At 40.7% G+C, this 25,721-nt stretch overlaps 1 protein-coding gene across 1 annotated transcript; it reads right to left on the bottom strand.

Moving 5' to 3' along the window:
• Positions 1-58: 58 nt before the first annotated feature.
• Positions 59-25,324, bottom strand: slc9a7 (solute carrier family 9 member 7). Its single transcript, XM_069150808.1, has 16 exons — positions 24,651-25,324; positions 22,480-22,682; positions 22,322-22,399; positions 19,920-19,996; positions 19,680-19,792; positions 19,486-19,591; positions 17,935-18,076; positions 17,693-17,798; positions 16,588-16,676; positions 15,863-15,976; positions 15,441-15,552; positions 15,186-15,339; positions 9,367-9,430; positions 7,317-7,399; positions 6,268-6,373; positions 59-2,795 (listed from the first exon to the last, which is right to left on the bottom strand). The coding sequence occupies exons 1-16, from the start codon at positions 24,916-24,918 to the stop codon at positions 2,532-2,534; spliced, it is 2,079 nt and encodes a 692-aa protein (XP_069006909.1). The 5' UTR covers positions 24,919-25,324; the 3' UTR covers positions 59-2,531.
• Positions 25,325-25,721: the final 397 nt, after the last annotated feature.

The raw sequence follows: 25,721 nt of genomic DNA, 5'->3' as shown, positions 1-25,721 counted from the left end.
CATGTGCAGCAGCTGTCAAAGACATAAATGAAATGATGTCGAGTAGGTGCACAGTGAGTTAAAGGAAATAGTTTGACATTTATTAGCTTTCAAAGAGAGAGTTAGATGAGAAGGTTGATATTACATCACATCTGTCCGGTAAATATAAGCCTATACAGCGTGTTAGCTTAGCATAAAGACAGGAAACAGGGACGCAGCTAGCAGAGGTTGAAGATCCCCTTCATGTATTTTAAATATATATAAAAAATACTCTGCTTTGAGTAATAATTTGTGTCTGATGTTTTTTTTCCAGAAAGAATCTTAGAATTACATCTAAACCTAAAAAAAAACACGCACAATCATACGTCTAAATATTTTTCATTTCAAATGTCTGACCATCGGATAGAAGATGTCTGTTACATCTCCAAACCTTTACTCTCTTTGTATGTACGATGCAGGATTCAAGTTTCCACATCACACTTTCGTAAGCTGCTGATTGGACCACGATCAACTGAACTAGTTGTGATGTCACAAATCTTCCTCACAGGTACACGCCTCAAACTCGCATTTTAGATACAGAGAAATGAACATGAAAACAGCCTTTTCAAGTGTCAACCTTTGCACAGACATTGTTCTGTGGACTGAAACTCAAAGATCCAAGAAAGCATTATTTTAGTGGAGGGGAACTTTAAAAAACTAAATGAAATGTAGGCTATCTTTAACAGTCTAATTCAAAACCTTTTGAAAAAAGGAAAATTACTGATTTTGCTCTTTAATTTTTGTACAGGTTAAACAAACTCCATATTAATCTCTGAGCTTTACGCGTGCTGGCATGTGGATTTTGTAACCTTTGGACAAACTAGCTGTTTTTCTGTTTCCAGACTTTGTGCTAAGCTAACAGCTCTCCTGGCTTTGGCTTCACATTTAACAGATTTCTCAAAACAGTATCATTAACTATTGCTTAATCATAATTTTAAAAAAAAAACATTGACAAAGCATTGCATCATGGATGAAATCAGTCTTCTGATATTCTTTTTTGGATGAAATGTATGCAGACACATGTAAACGCAGTCCTTTAAATAAGTAAAAGCTCCAAGTAACAAAAGTAAATTAGGAGTTTAAGTTAATGATTTCATGATTTTATATATTGAGGTTAATATACGAGGTAAACAGAGCAGAGGCACCATGTTTACGTGTATACACACTGCTGATGCAGGTGTATGCACTTCTTTTAATAATCTCTTTTTTAGTTTAGACTTTGAGTTTCCCCGGTCTTAACGTTTGTCTACTTGAGTTTAAAGCTAAACAGGTGAAATCATGTTGGTAGCTGCAGCTTTTCTGACACTGTGCTTCAAGACCTCAATGCAGCATGTCGCTTACATGTAGAGCTGAAACAATGAACTGGTGAGTTGGTTAATCGACCAATTGAAATGAGTCATTTCAGTCATTTTTCAATCAAAAATCACAGACGGTTACTGGTTCTTGTTGATTCTCCAATGTGATGATTTTCTTCTTTCTTTGTCATGTAAGGTAATTACATTCATATTTTAGTTTTTTGAATGCTTCACCTTTATCTGTAAAACATGAATTGGACTTAAGTAATCAAGAAAATCATCAGCAGATTAATCATTTGAAACATTCTTTATATTAGTAGACAATACTGATTTTTTTTTTTTGTGTGCAAAAGATTCAAAAATACGATGAAGGTCTGCTTTTTATTTTGGTGCTGCTAAACTGCATATTTCAAGCCTAACTCTAAAGTTTTGAGAAATCAGCATTATTTCACAGGAAATAATAATATTAGCATTGAAACACTTATTGGTGTAATTATACACAGAGATGCTGTCCGTAACAGTCATGGGTGTAATACACTGAAAGGAGCTGTCCCACTGAAGATGAACAAAGCTCAGCACTGTAGCTATTTACATGCTCACATTCATCACCCATGACCGGCTGTGGTAGCTGAGACAGAAACACCCTCGCTGTGTGCTCCTCACAATCTCCTCTGCAGCGATGCTTTTTGTGTGAAACAGTGGACATTTTCACAAACTTAGCAGCGTCTCGTGAGCGGCACAAATTGACTGAAGAACTTCTTTTCTATCTATAAACTGTTAATGTTTGGTCTGCGCGGCCTCTGTGCCGCATCGAGATGGGTCGGGACCACAAAGGAGGCTCTTGGCATTTTGTCAGTGCTGACTGGTGGCCTGTGAGGACATACTGGTCAGATCACATGATGAGAGACAGTGACTTTTTTTTCATCTACTTCTTCATCACTCGAGTTGAACACACAAAGTTCAAAAGTGCAGATTTCCACTCCTGACGCTCCAGAGGACTCGTGTCTCCTGGAGAGTAAACTCCATCTCTTTAAATAAGGATGAAATGCTCCAGTAGCTCTGCTGCCGGGGCCGAGAGGGAGCTCAGACTGAACCATCCCCTCCTGTCTGCTCCCATATCTCCAATCTGTCTTGTATCTGAAGGACTGGACGCTCTCTGTTGTGGAGAGCTGAGGGGCAAGGCGGTCTGGGGGTCAGGTCAGGCAGGAGAGGCAGCGGTTAGATGTGATCCTCGATGGGGAAAACCAGGCGCGTGCCTCGGCTCAGCAGCTCCTGCTCGCGGGAGTCCAGCTCACGCTCCAGCGCCTCCTCCGATGTGCTGCCGCTTCTCTTCCCGTTCACGCTCCAGCCCGAGCCCCCGGCGGCGTCCGCCCCGGCGCCGGACGCCCCGTTGGCCGTGATGGCGGTGTCGCCGAACGTGAAGGTCAGGTCGGCGTCGCTGCGGATGAGGTCAGAGTCGGGATCTCTCAGCTGCTCGTGGTTCTGAAAGCAGATTTCAGAGTGGAACATGGGGGGGGGGGGGGGACGGAGAACATGAGGATGACATGCTCACAGATGTGGGACACATGTGGTGTGAACAGATGAACACGCTGACATCAACAGCGCAAAGGCTCATAAGGGACACTGTGGATTTACAGAGGGGAGGACAGGAGGCTTTCTCTTAGTGACTTGTGCAGCTGCATCTGGATTAAAGACAAACAGGAAACCACAAGTTGCTTAATATCACAGCAACTGGCAGTGAACGAGTGTACGAGCTCACGGGTATAAAAAGGACATGAGTCATCAAAAGTTGAAAGCACATGTTGCATTCGGGTCGGAGAGCTCTACAACATGAGGTTACCGCTGCTCTAATTGACTGGCTGACAATCAATAGTCCACCCATGTCCCCCGGGATGAGTTAATGTCAGGTCACTGCAGGGATTACATAATTGTTTTACTCCAACTTGGAAGGGAAATAGAGGAAAAGTCTGCAAGTACATCCATCAGATATTTTGTGGAGTTAAAGACGGTCACACCCTTAATTAAAATAGTAACACAACTGTCATCCTGAACACCAGACACCACCCTGCTGCAGTACAACAGTCACCAGAGCACAAAGGGAGCATTAATATGCAGCTGGAAAGAGTCCCAGAGAAATCCACATTTTAGTGCTGCTGTTTGTTTGTTGTTAACAAAACTGTTTGGCCTTTTTAGAAAATGAAACTATATATTTGTGACCCATTTCTCCAGATTAAAGTATTTAGTAGGAACCAATGAGCTCAAAGCTGAGTGCCGCAGATATTAGGGATGCATTAAGAGGCGGACTAATGGAGAGTTGGGTTTGGTCTTTTCATGAGCCTTTTGTTTTCTAGAACGATGAATAAATCAAGTTAAATTGGTCAAGTTTCCAAAAATGGATGGATATCCAGCTTGAAGTGTATTTTCTACCACCATGTTTTAAATGTTGCACAATTTCACGGTCAGAAGGAATCAAAATCTGCTCTATTTGACCACATTTCATAATATCCATAACCGAAGAGGGACCTGGCAGGGAGCTTTATTTAATCCGGTCTCTTCCCATTTGACAACACAGAGCTCTGGATGGCCCTGATTTTATGAACAAACCACCTAAATTCATTACCCGCTTGGCAGGCAGCCCGACGGCAACCAACCAGGCCTGGAAAACATTTGTGGATGCTGAATTTGAGACAGAACTTTACTTTCTTGGAATTAGAATTAAATTAGAGATAACATATTTGTACTGTGCAGTAGAGAAATGCAATATGGATTTTCTATCCCCACAGTGAAGGTCTCTGTGGGTTACTGTGAAATGAAAAAAAAAAAAAAAAAAAAGCCTCCATGTCCAAGTGTTTCACATGAAGTGAAAATGGGAATTTGCCAGAGTGAATCCAAGTGTGACCGTGCCCTCAATGGCTGTTTCTGTGTTTAAAATATCAGAGCGCAGTGTCTTTCAGAACAGTGGTCATCATTGAGGTGCCACTGAAAAGGGCCTTTTGTGCCCACTGAATGCAAAAAGGCTTCTCGACCGTCCATTTTCTCTCTTGCTGAAGGCTTCGCTTCTTTGTGCGATTACTGGCAGGCATTGAGAATACTTTGACGATATTACAATTCTCCTGAGAGAGCAACCTTCAGTATTCACGGAGAGCCTCCCTGAGGCAGCGAGTCCGAACTGAACACGGGGAAGGAAAGAACACTTTGAGATGCACAAGGTTTTGCTTGAATTTTTTTTTTTACCAAAATGTATTTTCTACAGTATTTTTAGGGTAATCATTGTTCCCAGAAAAAAAGACTCTTAAAGAAGAAAATAATAACAAGAATCAATTACAACTTAACCAGATCCAAAATGTAAACAAAAATGTTGTGTTCTGAAAACTGAAAACACAACTCTTGGTTCGATGCTGGCCACTTTAAAAAAAAGGTCAAAAGCGGTTTTATTTGACGGGTGCGATGAGCTCGTCAACCCAAACGACATTTATTATAATAGATTTATGTAACGGGATCACAGCTTGGAAAATGTCAGTTCACGTGTCTTTAAATAAAAAGTTTGGGACGCGAACTTCTTTGCTTTCTTGCCGAGAGTTAGAAGAGAAGTTGAATGAATCGATATTCTGTCTCCTGTCTATTTACTGAATATAGTCGGGTAGCCAGATCTGTTAACACCACGCTGTGCGTAAATATGAAGATACAGCCAGCAGCTGCTCAGTTTAGCATAAAGACAGCGGATGCTGTTATGGTAACAGGCACATACAAACAAGGAAGTGGAGTGACTCACTGGGAACTAAAAACAGATTGCGGCATTTTCGTGTTGTGTTTTCAGATTGTTTTTGCACTTTCAAATTGTGTTTTCTTCTGATGGTGTGCAAAGTAAATGTGACAGGTGACGTTTCTTGTTTTAGTGGCTAGTTAGCTAATAGCATAGCAGTCAGAGCTAAAATAAAGCAGCAATTGAGAAGGAAGTCGATATTATATTGTGTTTTTATCCATTATAACGTTGTTCAAATTGTGAGCTCTATTATCTGGATGGCTTCGTTGAGATCTGAAGGACGTACAGAATGTCCCATCACGTTGGATTTTCTGTCTTCTGCTAACCAAACAACCAGTTTAAATTAATCTAATCTACCTGTTAATCAAGACTGATGAGCGCATTGTCATGAGACCACAGATTTGGAGCAGAAAAACATTTCCCAACATAAAGCTAATGATAGTATTTAAGATCCATCTACATTTTTTTTTTTTTCTTTTCAGCATAGTTTGGGAGAACAGTTGGTCTCACACCGCAAGCTTAGTATCCACATATTTCACCCCTTTTTATCTGCATTGAAGAGCAAATCTTTTTTTTTGCATCTTGCCTGAGGCGGATGAGCCCCAGATTTCCTGGAAGAGTGGTGCTTCAGTTTCCTGGTAGCTGGTGAGTTGAGGTATATTACCATTAATAGCATCCATGATCCACAGCTTGATAAAAAGGCTTGTGATGATGGGGTTTCCTACCACTGCAGACACGCTTCTTTCAATTATACAGAATAAAGTGCAAGTCAACCTCAAAAGGTTGACTTGCACTTTATTGTTTCAAACCCTCTGAAATGGAGACAGAATGTATTTTTGCAGCAACGAGTCAAGACAAAACCTCTTAAAGTGCTGTTTTTCCTGTTAATGTTTTTTTAGTTTCCGTTCTTAATTTGGAGAATAAACTATAAAAATAAACTTGTTTACATCCGGCTGACCTCATCTCACTCTCTTCACCTAACTCTCGGCAAGAAAGAAAAAAACAGTTTGGACCAAAATTTTAGAACAACTCTTTACAAACATCTGACTGGACAACATGCAGGAAGCAGATTTTTTTTTTTTTACAGTTTCTGCAGTGTGACCGGGGACTCTTCACAGATCACTGGTCATGTAGGAGCGTCACTGTTTGTTTGCATGCTGCGTTTTTGTGCTTGTGCGTGTGGACACTCACCTCGTAGGCCTGGGGGCTGGTCAGACAGCTCGCCAGCGGCCCACAGTAGCTGGGCAGAGTGGAGGTGAGAGGCGGACCGCTGTGTGTCAGAATAGGCTTCAGGTAACTGGACGTTTATTAAGGACAACAACACAAAGAGCTCTACAATTATTAACAGGGATCAAAGGCTGTAAATTAACTAGAAGTGATTAATTAAACCATTAATTACAGCTTATAAAGTCTTTTTATGGAAAGTTCTCTTGAAATATCCAATAAAACACAGTTAAATAAACATTTACAACTAGCTGTGTCCTTACTGTATACAATAATACTGTCAGTCGTTTCCTACTAGAAGTTCTTTTCTTGCAGAAACTCAGCGTAAACACATTTCAACTGATGAAATAACGTAGAGGATGTCTGCCAACAGGATATACTTTGAGTTTAAATCTGAGTCATTTGGTGACTCTTGGCAGCAGTGCAGCATCAGGAATCAGCCAGCTTCTCTACCTCTTGTTTGTAATTAGTCAGGCTGTATTGCGCTTCTGGGAAAAGCCAGCGCCTCGTTCAAGTGGTTATTGTGGCGAAAGGAGCGGTCAGCTCCCCGTCAGAGCATGCATCAAGCCGAGCTGTCGAAATCAGCGACACAGTCCCCCACCCAGAAATAAAGCTCTTGCATCATAGATGTTTACCTCGGAGATGACAAAATGAGAGAAATCAACCTGCTCGCTGCAGCTGCATACAACACGTGTCACCAGGGGGAAAGTCTCCACTGTAAGAAACACCTGCTCCGTTCAAAGGCAGCTACACAATCAGCCACCTGGGGAAGCAATTGCTCAGCAGAGAAAGGAGGGAGGCAGGAAATGGGGGGGGGGGGTGAACTGCTAAACACATTTACTTAAGTCGGTTGTTGCAGCCAGACTGATTTAATCTGATCCCATATCCTTGGATGATCCAACAAACATTGTACCACAAAGAGCCACACTAGTTCAGACATATAATTACCTCGTGGCCTCAATGCAATTCATACACATATGTCCTTGTTTTTGTGAAGCAGGACGCAGAAAGGATACTTGTGGTCAAAGGTGTACCACAGCCTGAAGAGCCACGCACTCTCCTGTTTGGTTTTACTTAGTCCTTCAGCCTGGGCGCCTTCCTGGGAGAAGCACACACAAAAAACACACTCTTATATTCTGGACTTGTTGCATAAAATATCTGTAGAAAAAATGATCTTGTTAATTCAAACCCGGTAATTAAATTCTTCGTAATCAGTTAAAGGACTGATTTGTTAATTTTATAACACCGAGCTTTTATTTTGAAATATAAGCAACAAAAGCGTGATCAACAGGTTAAAGTTGAAGTTTAGAAAAGTGCTATACAAATAAAGTTTATTATTATTATTAAAGCATTTGCAATCATATGATCAGTACTCGTGATCCTATGGTGGCAGTAATGTGAGGTAATACATATTTCACAGAATATTTACTTTCCAGGGGTTTGTCTGTTTTCTACATGAAATACAAATGCCATAAAATTACAGGAAATTGCTTTTACAACAAAACGTCGACCATCCAATAACGGTTGTAATAAATACATCTAATCAGAAATTATAGTCGTTTGACATGACTATTGAATCGTTTAAGTTTAGATTACACTGAATTCTTAGTAAAAATACAAAAGTGTTGCACCTATTGCAGATATGTATTAATACCTAATACATTAGATATTATATAATTTCCAGGCATGCACTGGGGCCACAGCACTGCTGCTGCTGGTATTTTGTTTTTCACAGTCCTTCATGTCTTTTCTCTCTCTGTGTTCTGTATAGCTGACAAATCCGAACAATTTACCATTCGATTGTTCTACAAATGCGGTGAAATCTGGCCAAAAGCGTTCATAAAGCACATTTATTTGTAGGCCAAATTTGATTTAATCTGCTTTAAATGTGTGTGGGATTTAGTGAAATCTGGCAGCGAGGTTACAGGCTACAACAAACTGAACACCCTTCGCCTCATCGTTCCCTTCCCTTCCCTTCCCTTTCCCTTCCCTTCCCTTCCCTTCCCTTCCCTTTCCTTTCCTTTCCTTTCCTTTCCTTTCCTTTCCAGGCATGTAGGTGAATCTATAGAGGCTGTGTTTGATTGTCCCTTCTGGGCTACAGTAGAAATGTCCGTAGAAGTGGACTGCTCCATATGAAGATATGAAGAAAGGCTCATTTTAACACAAAAACACAACTGTTCTTAGTTTCAGGTGATTATATACTAATGAAAACATAATCAACAATATTATTATATTACACTTTAGCCAATAGAGCCTTCTTGAAATAGTTTACCTAAAATGTATAAATTTATTAAACTATTAAAGAGTTTAAAAAAAAAAAATCCACTCGTCTGATACTGTCAGAAATGTCTGATGAATCATTTGTATATGAAAATTACTTAATAAATGGGATTCATCCAGAGAAGTCTTCATCAGGCACAAGCTAACTGTGAATAGTTCACTTTTGCAGGTTTGGGCATAAAGATGACTGCAGATCATTTAAAGACGGTTTTGAGGTTAATGGCAAATCACCTCATAAAGCTAACTCAGTTATTCACAAACGGTGAATAGAGCCCTGCAACCATCAGTATGTGATTAATGATTGTAATTTAAAATACCTTGCTGAGGTGCAGATCAAAAAGCTTTCATGAAAAAACAATTGTATTTAAATAAAATATCAAAGGACACCTGAATATTATAAGTCTACAAACTGGCCAGTGTAATATCCAACGTTACAATAGAGCTCCTGCACTCGTCCCGTTGCTGCAAACAAGCTCACAGCGTTCTGTCAGTAGTACAGTGGGACATAGTTTAACAGGGTATATACTGTACATGCATCATCATCAGTGAAACCCCACTGAAAAGTAAGTTAAAGGATTTTGCACACCACAGCTAACGGAGCTGTTCTGCTTCCGCTGTCTCGTTCAGCAAATTCGCTAAAAAAATATTTTTTGCAGAAAATGTAACTATTTACGTGTTTAGACTTGCTGACTAGTGCCTGCATCAACATAAAATAGCAGAAGCAGAAGAGTTTCAGCAGGGAGAAATGCACTGACAAAAGACACATGAGCCGAGTGGGATCCTCACCCCCTGTAGGACCTGGAAGTTGTCTCCACAGGGCTGCAGGTCTTGATCTGGATCGACATCCACCCTGCAACACAAGAGGAAGTAGAAAGAACTGAAAATGTAATGTGAGGTAGTCAAATGGCTCAGTGAGATACCAACCAGCAGCATCTGTCAGCCCCTTACATTGTATGCCTGTAACTTCCCCACGTATCACCTCTGCTCTTCTTTGACAAATCAGGTTTGTATTTTGACATGATATCGTAGACTGTTCACTTCGACACAGAAACCATCCTGCAGAATACAGATGTATCTCCTCTGTGGCTGACCTACTTTGAAAACCCACACATCAAAATTACTGCTTGCTAAACCATTTTGTTTCAGACAAATGCCGCAAAATAGCATCTTACCTAATATAGTCAGAAAAACAGCCAGAAACTGAAAGATATACACGATAAGGCAACCAAGGGTGACATTAAGTTATAACTTTTTACTTGTGACGCAAAACACAAAACTGCACTCTGATAAACAAGTTGGATTTCCATCTGTAGGCTACAGAAAATAAAATATTAGTTTGCGTAAAGAACCCAACAGTAATATAAAATATGACACTGGGTCGAAATTATTTATTTTCCAGTGGTGCTTGTGTTACTTCGACCCAAGCTTTGACAATTTTAACCCAGTTATTTCTAGTGTGTAACATATTTAAACTATTATTATGTAAAAGAACATTGTGACATTTTTGCTATCCACTTATTTACTTCCTTACTGAGAATTAGATGAGACCATAAACACTGCACTCTGTGCACGGAAACAAATATACAAATTTCCAAAATGTCAAACTACTCATTTAAACAGCGCACACTTATTTTTTGCCTTCGGAGCTGGTCATGAATAATTTCCCTGTGGTGTCTCTTTCCAACAGAGAGGGATTAAAACTGAACACAAGCACATTTTAAAAGGGGCGCTTTTAATTCCCATAAACTGACTAATCCTTGTGGACAGAAGCCAAGGCAGAGAAATGCAGCCTTTCATGGTCAAATCTTGAACTACACCTGACACTGCAGCTACAATAGAGGCTTCAACTAATGTTTATGGTTATCTCAAGACTTTTCCATGGCTGTCATAGAGAGGAAATAGCCTGTCAGAAGGAGTGAGTAACTGCATTGTCTTTCTGGTTTCCACCTTAACAGCTTGAAAAGAAGCAGGCCACGAGTATCCCACTGTGTTTTAAGACTTTTTTTTTTCTCCACAACACACACACACACACACACACACACACACACACACACACACACACACACACAAAGAGGATCTTTAGGAGGTGGAGGCTGCCTGGAGGTCAAAGGCTGAGCGGAAACAAAGTGCTGGGCACTGCATCAGGAAGGAGGAATGGTCCTGAGATTAAGACATAACTGTTGGGGGCCCCGAAAAAGAGAGACGCAGAGCTCAGCACACATTTCCCCTGATAAGAAACAAACGTGCTCGTATTCTCACACACACTTGCATAAGAGAGACTTCAGTTCACCCACTAACCTTTAATCCTAATCCTGAAAACATCCTCTCTCCTCCTTTAATCCAACAAATATTCCTTGCAAGCAATTTTGTTTTGCTGGAGGAAAGACATGGAATTCTGAGCGGAGGAAGCATCTTGACTCTCAGTGCGTTACTTTCCGCTCATTAGCTTCCTCTTTTGCACATAGTTTTAAAATAATTTTGCACAAGTTTGTGGAGCTGCTTCTGTGGCAAAATGTGTGCGACCTCAAACCTTCCCTCTTTTTCTTCCCCCATGGCCCTTTACAGACGCCCCATGTTCCCCGTCACCACAAACAAAAAACAGAAGTAAAAAGTTAGAAGAAAGATTCTTGTCTGAAGCAACCACACGCTTTCCCAACACCAGTTACTGTCAGAGACTGTGTCCACGTTCACATACAGCACCTGAAATACTTCCACTCTCCAAGCTGACGGCACTCTTCCTGCAATGTTTTGCTGTTCCCAAATCTGTCACATCATAAACATATGTATTGAACACCTTAAAGTTAAATTATTGGTATATTTAGCATTTCTATTTTAAGACTGATAAAAAAGTCCCATCATGTGCCTTTGATGCTCTTAAAAGGAACTGCAACACATTTAATCTTATCTTTAGATACAGCCAGTGAGTTCATGTCATCTCTCAGTATCACAGCTGTCCTGTTTCAATATTTTTATCCAGACAAAAAAGCATTTTGGGTTCCGGTAAAGGAGGACAGTAAATGAGAGTTTAAGCAGATCACAGTGAGTACAGTGTTTTTAAAATTAGTAAACTGGCAGCAGCCTCTGCCACATAGTATCTGTTGTTTTTGGAGACATGCACTAATCGTCAGATTGGTACTGAGGCTCAGCAGATGTTCAGGCATGCTCATCAAAAAAAGAAAAAAAAATACACAGGATTAAATAACTACAACTCTTCAACTGACAGTTCAGCTGCTTTCAGCTGCTCTCAGTATTTTTGAACCAACACTTGGAAGTAAACGATCTGTTATCGTTTAACTGGGAGATCATCTGCTACTGGTGGTAACACTTCAGCTGTCAATTTACCACACGTTTCATCTTGTCAGTTCTTCATCTTCAACTTCTTGTATCACTTTCACTTACTTCCACTCCACTGAGAACTTGAACACTCATTCACTTCACTCAGTGCTTTTAGCTAAACTAAAACTTGAATGTCTTTCTGATGGAAAAATAATGAACTCATCATACTTGTCAAATGTTTGTCTATCTGTTGCACAACGTGGTTCTACAGTCTCAGTTACAACGTCTCTGTACCTTTATTTTGTGACCTACGACCTCACTCGGTACCATCTACAAAATCAGATCTACAGAGGGAGTGGGGGTGACTGTCACCTGTTTAAGACTGTATATAAGCTGAACTACAGAGGAGAGACTTCGAGCAATGCTGGACACCCTTCTTTGAGTGTACATGTATTTGCTCCTTCTTGCAAGAATAAATGTCTGATATGTTTGATTTTGAATACAGCCTCTGAGTAATTTTTCTAACACTTTCAGATCCAGCTGAGATTTCAGCTCCTTTCCCTTCTTGTGTTTTGACTGCCACTTCAACTAAAACCTACTTCAGCCCTTTTGCTTTAACTGCCAGTCCGACTTCTTTCATAAATTATATTTTGATAACCACTTCAGCTCCTTTCAGTTTTAAATTTCTTTCAGCATTTCTAGATTAACTACCATTCAAAATTCTTGACTGCCACTTCCATTTCTTTTACTATTTACTTGTCATCAACCAAAGTCTCAGTAAATGTGGTCTTGTCAGGAACACCTGACACACGAGTGGTTTCAGCACATACCACATGGGCAGTGAGCCCGATTTGACTCCTGGCCAGCTGCACCTTCACTGTCTGTCAGGGTATAAAGGTGTTACATATCACCACATTTCCTGTCTGTCTCTACAGTTCCCATCAAAGAAAGGCAAAATATCACAACAAACACATACAAAAAGAAAGTAGACTTTCCTGGTTCATACAGTTCAACCAAAATTATGTAAATGTGTTGCGCAAACACAAACAGTATATCATGATATTTGAGTTTGTCCATATCGTCCAGTCCGATGCTACAAATGCACCTAAAACTAATCACATTTGAGTCAAGAGATTAATTAATTAGTAGCTATTTCCTGACCCAGCGTGAGCACAGCGGGATCTCTGTCTCTCCTGATGACTGCACTGCCGAGCTCTGTAATAAGCTGCAGGCCTGCGCTTACAGACCATTCATCAAAACCGAATAACACAAGATGTTTTCTATTCCGGCACCAGTCCTCCATCACATCCTGCTCATCAACTGGGTGCATCACTCAGGCTGCTTCTTAATGAGCCTCACAGCCAGAGAGGGCTGTGTCGTAAAATGTAATAAATGATATTGTGCAAATTTAATTTTTGAGGAGATGGGAAAATATACTGTTCAATACCAAAGTGGTTTGACTATAAGGCAGCATCCATGCATGTTTTATTAATGACCTGAGCAGTTTAATGTCCTTCAGGGATATAAATGTGCCCCCCATAAAGAGTAAAAATGTGTACATTTATGCACATATAGCTACAGAGGATGATACCAAGATCACAGAGAAGCACGGCTGATATTCGCCTGCCATGCACCACATGTTGTAGTTACCATGGTAATGAGTTCACAGGGAGATTTTGGCAGTGCTGTAAACCTCCACCAACCACAATAGTTCCTGCTCGGTCCGAGGAGGCATTACTCATATTAAACAGACCTGTTCACTTAGGCCGCTGTTGTTGTCACGCACAGATGCACGCACACACACACACACACACACACACACACGCGCACACACACACAATCCGCTTTATCATGACAAATAGAGCCTCTCAGTGCATCATGGTCAGATGACAATAAAAAATGAGGCTGACCTCCACACAGACAGAAAGCAACATGACCAAATCACTGCAGCATCTCACATTGGGGCAGCTCATTTTATTCAGTATCCCTTCAGGCTCAAGTTCAAATGTTCAGGGTAGTTACTGTAGTACTTCCTACAGTAGATCATGCAGTAATCTCCTTCAAAGATCGAACAAAAGGCTCCAGATGAGAGGACTGGAATATGGAAAGGAAGCAGCAGTGGAGGACTCTGGCCCCCTCTTCTGGACATCCCCAACAAGAGGCAACTGACCAATTTCAAGATGTCAACAGGAGAGGACTTACATGTTGTTGGAGAAAGTAGCTACATTTATTAAAACTGATGCAAACAATGAGCGTATATTTAAGTGCTAAACAAAGAGGCAATATAGAAGCCATGAAGTCGAGAAAGAAATGTTTCACGTTTTCAGGGCAGAGGATAAACTCGGTAACACGCTGTTGTAATGTCTTCCTGTCATGTTATTTTCTATTATATTACCCCAAGAATTAAAAAATGAATTGCCATAGAATCTATCAGATAATTATATTCACTCATTTTATTTAGTTTCTTTGAGGAAAAGTAAAAAAAAAAACCTGCATATACCTGATTATATATATTTTTCGAGGTGTTTGTCGGTTCTCGGACTTTAAATGTTAATTTATAATTACAGTTGTATCACAAATATCTGATTAAAAGGTAAATTATATTAAAAAAAATTGCAATAAATGAATCAAAAGGGGAGATGTTGATAGCTGTGGCTCTGCTAAAGCTAAGCTAATTAATGCTAGCTTTAACAAGAGTTGTTTTTCCTCTACTTTTCTCCTTTATGACTGAATTTAGATATTAATCTCATTAACTTAGTTAATTAATTATCAAGATGTCATTTCATCAAAATTGTTTTAATTACAGGCAACAGCTAACTATAAAAAGCATTAAGTAAATGTAGTTCTAGTTTTAGCTGTGGTTTTCTCTCAAGTTAACTTGAGGGGAATTTGAACACTGCCTTCACAGAAATTATACATTTCTATTGAATAATATTCTATTAACAAGAAGTCAAATTTTGTTGTAAGTTCAGTATTACCAACTAATTTCTGCATTTTGCCTTAATGTGTCTGAAATGAGTTTCTCTTCATCTTGGCTGCTCCATAACACCCGACAATGTTGTGCCTCTGTTTTGACTCTTTATTTTAAATTTGGGAAAATACTTAAGCATGAAAGTTCAATAGGATACGATTCCCAATCAGAAGTAGCAAAGTCAAACAAGACAATGTGTTAGGTAACTTTATCTCACTTCTTTAATGATGCACAAGGCCTCAAAAGTCATGCTGTGTCTGATCAAGGTTAATAATAGTTTCAGTCCATATCTTTTCAACACCGTACCTTATGCCAGATTACTTCATGGGAAATGTAGAATACTAATTACAGGCCTCACCTGATGTGCAGCCATGACAGCATGGGCGTGGTTCCTCCTCCGAACACCCAGACAGTGAAGAAGACAATGAGCAGCGTGGTGGTGAACATCATCTGACGGGCGTAGGTCGCCGTGTCCCGGATGGCCAAGGCGAACGCCATCGCCCCACGCAGACCTGCAGAGGAGGACGTAAAAAATAAAAATAAAAAACATCCAGTAACACTGAGCCTGACATGATGAAGAACAATAGAAAAAAAAAAGGTTGTTTTATCATACCCGCAAACATCATCATGTGCTGGAAGTTTCCTTTGATCTTGTGCCTTCGACCGAGGTTGAGAAGGAAGGAGAGCGGGTAGATGTTGAGAGCTCTTCCAATGAATATGGCAATCTGACCGGCGAGTCAAGAAGTTTTGGACTCAACAATTTCATGCTGGAGAGATTCAGGGAGCGAGGTGTGCTGACCCCAGCAACAGAGAAAAGTGAACTTCATTGTAAAGCAGTAAAATATTTCCTACAATTATATTTTTGGAGATAAATAACACAAAACTCTGCACAGGAGACTTTCAGTTTAGACTAAAGAGAAGTGTGACTTGTCCACAGGACGTCACAACCGTCTCCGAGTCCCCAACTATGGCCTAGATGTGCAGCTGTAAATCAGATTCAGTGAAAAGAGTCGAGACTGAAAACAAAAAGGATACAAAGGCTCCGATGATGAAGATGGGACTGAAAATGTGATTCTGGAAGGTGAACAGAGCCAAGCCCATGTAGGAGAAGATGAAGTTCTCAGCCAGGAAGTGAAGCACCTCAAAGAGCTGCAAATAAAAGATATATATATTCAGTTTAGAATTATATGAATACAGAGTATTAAAAATACACAGGTCGAGCTTCAAAGGGTTCACGTTAACAACATGTTGTCTGAGTTAAGTGCCTCATCTGTCCCCTCAGAAAAGCTTTGGCAGTTGTTGTTTCCTCTCTCTCAGGGTGACAGACTCTCTGGCTGCCATGCTAATCACATCTACGCTGCTCTGAGCGGTGGACAGAGGACAAGGGCAAACACACTAATACAGAGACAAAATAAAAATGCACACCACAATATTAAGGAGAGTTTTCTTCATTTCCGTTTGTCTCTAAGTACCTTAACCTTGTTACTGTACTAAGTGAGCATAGCTTTCTCTGAAACTGAATTACAAGAGTCTGGCAGTACACTGATCCAAAATGTGTCACCCTGCATGTTGTCTACATGCTAATCTGTACCCTGTCCTCAAGACTGAACCCCCTCTGGCAAACTAAACAGTCACGTCCTCAGACCGCCCCGATTAAGGTCACAGTAGGCTGAGCGTGGCGCCATCTGGCACGAGCACCCTGTTCGTACTACAGTCCAAAATAAAAGGGGCTCCGCGTGCAGGGAGTCGTCAGACGTTACCTGCTTGGTGCGTTTTGTGGACTCCTCAGACAGGTTGTTGTAGGTGTAGTGAGCCTGCGTGATGCCGCAAAACAGCACAGCAACAACGCCTGTAGGACAACACACACGCGTTAACACATTCAAGGGGTTTAATACAGTGACTTCAACAGACCGACTGCGTTACACAGGTACTGGTTTAATTCCCAGTGGTACAATTTAATGTTAGAAAACATCTGAACCAGATTCCTATTCAGTCCTCTTACAGCCTCCCTGCTATGTAATATATCATCTGTTAATTTCCTCTACAGCCCATCTGCTGCTTAATCTGAATTTAAATCCCGACACATTTCATTTGTATAACAGACAGATTTAATTCTCTGAGGATAGTTTACCAGTACTTTGTTTGAACTGCTCACAGCTACGCGTTTCAGCACAAGCGACAACATGTGAGCTCCACATGAAAAGACTCAATCTTGGTAAAGTGAAGGGAATGTCAATGATCATTTCAAATACAGGTGTAAAAAAACAAAAAACAAACTGTTAAATAACTAAAAGTTCTGTTGAAAAAAACTCAATTCTCTTTTTAAAGAGACACTCCACCAATTTATTTTTTCACAAAAGGGCAATAAGGCATTATGGGAAATGTAGTATCCAGTGTTTTTGGAGCTCTACCATTATTTTTTTAATCCCCAACCTTATGAAATTAAACACTAAAGCATGAGCAAAAACTTAATATTCTGTCAAAGGAGCGACAAATTTAGGTGCAATTCTGATAAAGCAGAAGATGACTAACTGGGAAAGAATAGCAAGAAACCTAAATATAAGTCACTGTTTTTTCCATTTTTTCTTTTTGGATTGGAAATAAATTGAGCCTTTTTGAGTCCTTCTCTCAGGCCCCAGGATTGTTTCTTGCGCATAATGAGGTTGCTCACCTTATGCCACTTTGTAGATTCCAGGAGTCAAGAGCACAAAACTTTTGATATAGTTTATTTACATAGGTTTAAGTCACACTGAAGGCCAACAGACTCTGAAGATGCAGACTTCTTTTAGCCTCCTCACCACACATTTCTACTGCCAACTTTCCAAACTGCATGCACTTCCTTCAATGCTGCACACAGACGCTCACCTGTGAACCCACAGGCCTCAGCCAGCAGGAAAGTGCTCCAGGACATGAGGAAGAAGAGGGCGGTCTCCAGCAGCGGGAAGCAGTGCAGCTTGGTGAACTTGGTGACGTAGGGGACCAGTTAAAGAAGAAGACTGTTTCAGATCTTTATGAAGTACAACTATAACACAGCAACTGCTCCGAGAAACAGTTCAGTTCAGGAAATCAGAAATGAATTTCATTTCAAAGCATGCAGGGAAGGATATGAGAGCGGTGACAACTCCTGTGGCTGCACCCATCACAAAGGAGCCGCTGAAAATCCCCAGGAAAACACCCACTGACTTGAAAAAAGCTGAGGCATCAAACATGTGTGTGTTTGCACCACTGGGCTGGTAGGCCACAATAGACCTGGAATACAAAAAACACAATGAGCCAGTCATTTTCAGTGCATGTCATAAATTTCTCCTCATGATTGAGGACATAACTCACTTTTTGAAAAATAATTGTGCACCTGTGTGCATTTTTTGTTGATTTGTTCACATATCTACCAGAATAAAGTAAAACAATAGGCCATAAAGAAAGAGCGCTACCGCAGGTCCTTTGTTCCGACGGCTGTCAGACTATTCAACACCAACCTAAAATATTGCACTGTTCATTTCATTTCATAGCACCTGACACTTCCCATTCATCACAAACTCTATTTATTTATTTGTTTTTGTGTATATAGTCTGTGTGTGTGTTTGTATTTATTCATTGCTTGTTTTTTTCTAAAATGATTTTTTTTTTTTATCCATCTTATTTTATTTATACGTTTGTTATTTTTTCTTATTGTGTGCACTTTTTTTGTGTTTATGCTGCTGTGACGACTAAATTTCCCTACTGTGGGATTAATAAAGTCTAAATCTCGAATATCTCGTGCAGGATGGTGATTTGTAATCTTCCAGCAGAGGGCGGCACAGTGTCGTCTGTCTGTCTGTCTGTCTGTCTGTCTGTCTGTCATGAGGAGCAGCGATGCAGAGCGGCGCTGCCGTTTCACACTTCAGTGTTGAATTTCAAGAGAAGCTCAAAAACCTCACAGGTCGAATCGTTTATGTGGTGTAGATGGTGTAGAGGCAGGGAACGTGATGAGGATGGTGGTGGAAGTATTAACAGCCTCAAAGTATTAATATCACTGATATTACAATTAAAAGCTTTTCATTTAAAATATCCCCCATGACTGTTATACTACTGTAAATTATATTATTAGATTATTATCACTGCCACTATCACTGTTGATCACTGCATTAAAGTAAAAGCAGCATTTCACTGCTGTGGCTGGTTGAGGTGCTGCTAATTCTTCACTATTTTGCAAAAGACTGCATCTGATTATTACTTTCATTGTGGAATCATCTGCTGATTATATTCATGATTAATCGATTGAATGCTGATTTGTAAAATTTTTGAAAATAGTAAGCCTGTCAGAATCATCCAAAACCTGTGCAGTCCAAAACTCAAAATTATTAAAGTGAAAAGGAAAAACAGCAAATTTCAGCTGTACTTGTCCATTAGGTAGCTTAATTCATAACAAAATATTATAATTATAAGCACTGATGTGTTTTGCATGCAAAAAATATGAATCTATAAAGTAACTCGTAACTTAAGTTATCAAATAAACATGCTGGAATAAAATGTATAATATTTGTCCTGTTGTGAAGTATAAAGTAGCATGAAATGAAAAAACTCAATTAAAGTACAAATACCCCAAACTTGTTTTTAAGTTCAGTACTTGAGTAAATATACTGAGTTACATTCCACCATTGGATAAATATTTAACTTACGAGGAAAGGACAATGGCGACTGCATCATTCATTACACTCTCTCCAAACAGCAGAGCGTAGAGATCCCCGTCTGCGTGGAGCTCATTAAAGATGGCCAAAACCGTCACTAGACCCACAGACAGAGAAAACAGTTCAAACATGGGCTCATTTTATAAACACAACCAGAAAACACATCCCACTGTCAGCATGCACACCTGGGTCTGTGGCAGAGATGATGGCACCGAAGAAAAGGCAGTCCGTGTAGTAGAACTTGTCAGTCAGCTGTCCGACCACCTGCATCAGCTTGACCACACCGTACATCAGATTCCTGCACAGACAGCCGGTGGAGGGGAAGAGGAGGAAGTACAGTATTAACCAAGGTCACAATGGGAGGATTTATTCACAAAGTTCCTGATTTGTAACTGACACTCGATAAACAGGAAGCTGACACTTACCCAATAACAAAACATGAGATGGCAGTGCCAAGAAAGGCATACGTTATGATGGAGCCCAGATTCCTGAAGAAGTGTCTCTGCAGGAAGAGAAAGAAGAATCAGATGAGGAAAAAGGAGGAAACAAAAAAATTTCATTTTCAGAAAAATCTTCATTAAAGAAATGCCTTGAAGGCTGAAGCCTTCGGGTCAGTAAGGGTGGCTGGGTGAACAACTCCTGGCCAAACAGGACTCGCAACACAAACACACATCCAGCTGTTTGACTGGTTGTAAAACAAACAAGCGGCGAAACACAAACGGTGCTCCGGATCACTTCCAAACGCAGCGCAGTCCAAGAAACAAAAACTGTTGGTGGGCCTTTTCTAAAACTTTGACAATTCTGTTGAGGATATACAACTCGGGTAGATGACATGTAGTCAATGATGCCAACATTATCAGTTACAGTCCTTGGTGTTTCGCTACGATGGTCTCAAACAGATGATGAACTGAATGGAAAAGTTAGGTCAAAACTAAGAAGCACAAAAACATTAAAGCCATAAACTGTATATTTCTCTGTGTCTCACTGCTGTAAATTGTGTTTGAAATTGACTCTCACAGATGATTTTGGTAAAAAAAAAAAATGGTGAACTTGAAGTCTGTTATGAGACACGACCTCCCTCTTCCTATTTCCTGAGGCCTGTTGTTTGACTCAGCAAATTCCAACTTGAATCACGAGAAAAACACAAAAACTGTCAAACCCGCAGTCGCCATAAACCATCGCAGTGAAATTTTTTAAAACAAACAACTTGAGGCATCACACTTTTCCAAAATAAGAACTATTAGTTGGCACATACTACATTTTCCAGTGTCTTTATCGACTAACGGTCTCGTCATTCAGAAAACATAGCTCAGTAATTGCAGGTATCTGCTGGTTCCATCTTCTAAGATGTGACGATTTGCTGTTTTCCCGTTTTTTTATACGAGTGTAAATTGAACACCTTTTCAGCTTGGGACAAAACGGGCAATGTGATGTCATCTTGAGTGACACCTAGATTCATCTATAATTAAATATTCATGAGATGCAGATGAACAATATATATTAACAAGGTGAAGAGTCTATGGGCACGCTGGCCACTTGATAAGGCTTCTTGGAGCTAAACACTTTAGAAAGCTAACATGCTCACAATAACAATGCGAACATGCTGATGTTCAGTAAATATAATGTTAACCCTGCTCACCATCTTTAATTTCGCATGTTAGCACAAAATTCAAAGTAGAGCTGAGGCTGATGGGAAGTTAATACGTTTTGGAAGGATTTGGTCATGATGGTAGTGATACATGGCCACGAACGTTAGCACAATTCATCCTGTGGGGAATATGAACGTATGCACCAGATTTACGTAAAATGAAACCAGTAACTGTCGAGACATTTCAATCTCAACCCAAAAACCAACCTCACATTGACGCTAAAGGAAAAGTTGAAGATACCGTATATCAAAGTCAAGATGAATTCATCCTCTGGGGACAAAGAAAGCCTCTACAAAATCTGGTCCCAACGACATCCTGTAAATATTTCACAGGATAGGTAAAAACTTTTCCTGCTGATGGTGACAAGTCAAGGAATTCCCAGTCAAGTCATTAGGATTCACTCTCTGGGGGGAAATAAATGTACTAACTTTCATAGTAATCAATTAAATAGTTGCCGAGATATTTCGGCGTGGTCCAAAGAGGTGAACCGACTAACCCCTGTAGCTACACCGCTACCATGGCTACAAACTAAATTACAATTCAACCTCTTCACTGTTACACCGTCAGACCTTTATGAGAAGCTGTGTACAGTAGCAACGAACAAGGCCATTTCCCCTGCTTCATCTGGTTTCTCCTTGATATTATTTATCACTGTATAATTGGATGAGGTAGAGTTATGCCCTCACACAAAGACCATAGATCAGATGTCAGCAGCTGTTTAAACTCATTTCACTCTCCACTCCTTCAAGGGCGGGACATTAAAGCGCCGATGCAACCCACTGTTTTCATACACAAAAAGTACCATCTGCTGTATTTGAGATTCACACGGTGTAAATATGGTGATGGGTTGATGATGAAACCGCAGGGCCGAATCCCAAGGACCAAATAAAACCTAATCTGCTTTAAGACCATAGAGTACACTTTACAACAATCGAAAGCAGAAACTGCTCATATTGCCAGCGTCAGGCGGTTTTCTGTGCCAGCGAAAATGCCAGAGAGGAAACGAAAGACATCTGCTCTGGACTTCCCCCTCAAAAGGGGCCACTTATGTTCAGCAAACACTGGCCAATGAGAGCTTTTCTTATCCAGCCATCTGTCCAATGAAACAGCAGTTTGTGGCAGCAGGTATGTCCACCTGGCCCCACTACAACACCCTCTCACATTACTGTGGATCTCACCTTCTTAAGACTGTACCCAGCATGGAAAATGATTGGAGGCAGCAAGATGTTGAAGAAAACTTCAGGGTCGAACGTCACCTAGAAGAGATGAAACATTTCAACCTATCAGTGTGAATCAGGTGGAAAACGCAGAGCTGAAGACCGTTTTTCTTTACTACCTTGCGCAGCATGTCGTTCTGCTCCACATTGTGAATCTCTCTGGAGTTGATCTCCCCTTTGAGGGTGTACTCAAAGAACTTGCCGCTGACATTAAGCAGCAGGGTGCTGGCAGGTCCCTCATTCAGCAAGCAGCTCGGGGGTGTCTTGTTGTGGTAGCTGGTGGCAGGAATGCCGTAACGCAGAATCACACCTACCAGCAAACCTGAGAAGAAAGATGATCACAGTAAGACAAATTTAAATAGGTATAACCTTTTCAGTTAATCAGCTAATGAATGTGAGAATCCACAAGTATCCAAAAGGAAATGTCACCAGGTCAACTGATACATTTTCACAGGCTCAGGCGGCGACACACAGAGAGCAAAGACAGAAAAATGGGGAGATGATAAGCAGAATCTCGTGCAGAGAGCTACAGCTGGGAGAAAAAAGGGATGAGGCAGGCGGCAGAGAGCGTACAGTAAATCCCCCGATCAGACAGCGGTTATCTGCGGGAGACACGGCAAAGCAAAGCTGCCAGCACTGCGCTCGCTGATTCTCTCATCTATAGGGTTAACCAGGAACATCTCACACACACACACACACACACACACACACACACACACACACACACACACACACACAGTAAAGGTGGTTTATTTCAGGGACAGAATCACCTGTTGTTTGTTTGTTTTGTTTTTTTATATATTCAAATTACAAACTTCACAAACTTTCGGTGCTTTCCATGGATTTGGACGAGGAAGTTGCATAATAGGAAAAAGAGCACGTGATAGCATGAAAAAGGATTTCTGTCAATCAGTGTTGTGACAAGGTTTCTGCTTGGCAGCACTTTAACACTGTTGAGAGTCCAACAAATATAAACAGTCTGATCTGACACAATATAGATTTAGACTTCACAAAATCCAACTGAATCCACCAAAACTAGATTTGTATGAGCTTTTGATTTACAAAGATTATGCTAAAGATAATAAACCCGTCTTATTGTATCTGCGCACGAGCTCTACGTTGCCACCACTGAAAATAACAAATCTCAACTCGAATATTTATGTCAGTTTCCTGTTTTTGACCTGCTGTCAAGTCACAACTCCCCGCTGGAGCACGTGGTTCACGTTTGAGAAGGTGGAAAATAAAAAGCAGCTTAGCTGAAGAAGCATCAGATACATTTGCTTTTTAAGCATCAAATTAAAAAAACAACAATAAATCAAAGTCTGCCTTTTTCATGATGACATCTCTGGTTAATAAGTGACATTTGTAGCACTGAGCGACAGAGATCTCTCTGATAAGGCATGTGACAAGACTAAATTCTTTGTGTTGTCCTGAGGCATTTACATTTTAAATGTTTAACTGAGCTGAACACACTTTGTGTTTGGAAAGCGGACTGATCTTTGATCATTTCTAAACTGATAGTTCCATATTTTCCCAGGTTATTTAGTTACATGAGTGAATATCCATGCTTGTCGTGGATGTCCCTGTTGAAATAGACTTAATAGGAGGAGGGGGAGGGGGGGCAGTTAATGATAATGTTGGTCACATTTAACATTATAGCCTTCTGAGCTGCAACTTAATGTGGAAGGTACTAAACACATCATTTATGTCCTTTCCTATTAACTACACCTTTGAAGTACTTAAAGAGCTTAAAGGATATTATAGCAAACATTTAGAAAGCACATATGGTGATTGTATTTCAGAAGGCCATTTCCCAGGTATTCTACAATGACAGCTGTATAAGGCACATGTTTGTATTATATTGGTGTCCTGTGAGAGAATAAAACAACATTGTATGCATTTAGGCTACTGAAACCCAGCTCACGGTAGCACAGAGACGGTTGAAGTGGCTTCAGATATGTCAGGAGTACTGATTCCCAGTCAGTCAGGGAGAAAGCTACACATGCAGCAGCCTAGTGGAGCCGAAAGCACCTTCTAGAAATTAGGACTGGCCCAGCCAATTAGGAGCTATGAGAGCTGGTGGGAATGCGGAGGCGCGTCAGTGAATTTGTTCAGATTTAAATCATCTCCGTGTCTTCAGGTCTATCTTCTTATCGCCTCTGTGCAGCCGCAAGGGAGACTGAATCATGCAAAGCCTGCAGGAAGGTGGTGGTGGTGGTGGTTGTGAAGCGTGTGTGTATGTGTGCATCTATGCGTGTTGGGCAATGAACATATAATCTATAAGCCTCACCGTAAATCATTGCCAGTCCGGTTTCGTGGAGGAAACGAACCCGTCTGTGCTTGAAGAGCCATATGGTGAGGATGGTTAAGGTCAGCAGCAAAATGAATGTCAGCAAATTAACGCTGTCCTGTCGGTGACTTTCCTCTGCCTCCTTCTCGGTGGCTAGTTCCTCCATTCCGTCGTCCTCCGCCTTCAGCCCCGACACCATGTTCAGTAGGATCCAAGCGGGCAGCATCGCGGAGGCTCCGCTCCGCTCCGCATGTCGGAGAGCGTCCATGGTGCAGGATGATGCTGCTGCTGACAGCACACCGCCTCTATGCCATGTCACTGCCGGAAGGTACACAGCTGAGCCGAGGGGAGAAACGACCCGGTGCTCAGACCGTAAACCGGCGAGTTCAACCTTTTAAAGGCACACGGTGCGATGTTTAAAAAAAAGAAGAAGAGGGCGAGGAAGTCGCTCCGGAGGAGAGACTGCGCTGCCCTTGTGGAGAAGAACAAATCTCGCTGCTTTCAAGTCCGCTGATTTCGAGCTACTGAGTCATTGTCCTGGGATTGTGATGACTGGGCAGTTTTGGTCTTCTTCTAAACAGGAAATTCAGGCTGCGTTTGAACGTTAAGACGAAAAGTAGAAGCAAATATCCTGTTTGGATAATGTGGTCTTGGTAGTGGAAGTGGAGAGAGGTAACAGGGGGCCACAGCTGGAGGGGGGGGACTTAAAGTGGCACTGATCGTTTTCTTTATTACATAATAGGAGATCATTCCTGCCCACTGCAATAAGACTGTACAATAACTCACCTCTGGCAAAATCCATCACAGTACAATAACACTGTTGACTGTGTTTCTTGGTTTGTTTGTATACAATATATATAGATATATAATGTACTGTATATATATATATGTGTTGACTGTGTTTCTTGGTTTGTTTGTATATAATATATATAGATATATAATGTACTGTATATACTGTGCATTTTATATTTTATATTTATATTTTTTTACTGCTATTTACTGCTATTTTATTGCTTTTCTATTATTCTATTCTATTCTATTATTTTATTCTATTATTTCTATTATTATATT

This window comes from Embiotoca jacksoni, unplaced genomic scaffold (assembly GCF_022577435.1).
Source record: "Embiotoca jacksoni isolate LCO1_2020_lvr unplaced genomic scaffold, fEmbJac1.0.p SCAF_16, whole genome shotgun sequence".
Taxonomy (NCBI): Eukaryota; Metazoa; Chordata; class Actinopteri; family Embiotocidae; genus Embiotoca; species Embiotoca jacksoni.
The sequence above is the reverse complement of the archived record's forward strand: the minus strand, read 5'-3'. Positions and strand labels throughout refer to the sequence as shown.

What these genes read in the sequence shown, in the direction of transcription:
- slc9a7 (XM_069150808.1), bottom strand. Translation starts at nt 24,918, where the DNA reads ATGGACGCTCTCCGACATGCGGAGCGGAGCGGAGCCTCCGCGATGCTG. An exon ending in CGGACTGGCAATGATTTACG is followed by an intron (nt 22,683 to 24,650) that starts GTGAGGCTTATA and finishes CTTTCTTCTCAG; the next exon opens with GTTTGCTGGTAGGTGTGATT. An exon ending in GCACATGATGATGTTTGCGG is followed by an intron (nt 15,340 to 15,440) that starts GTATGATAAAAC and finishes CCTCCTCTGCAG; the next exon opens with GTCTGCGTGGGGCGATGGCG.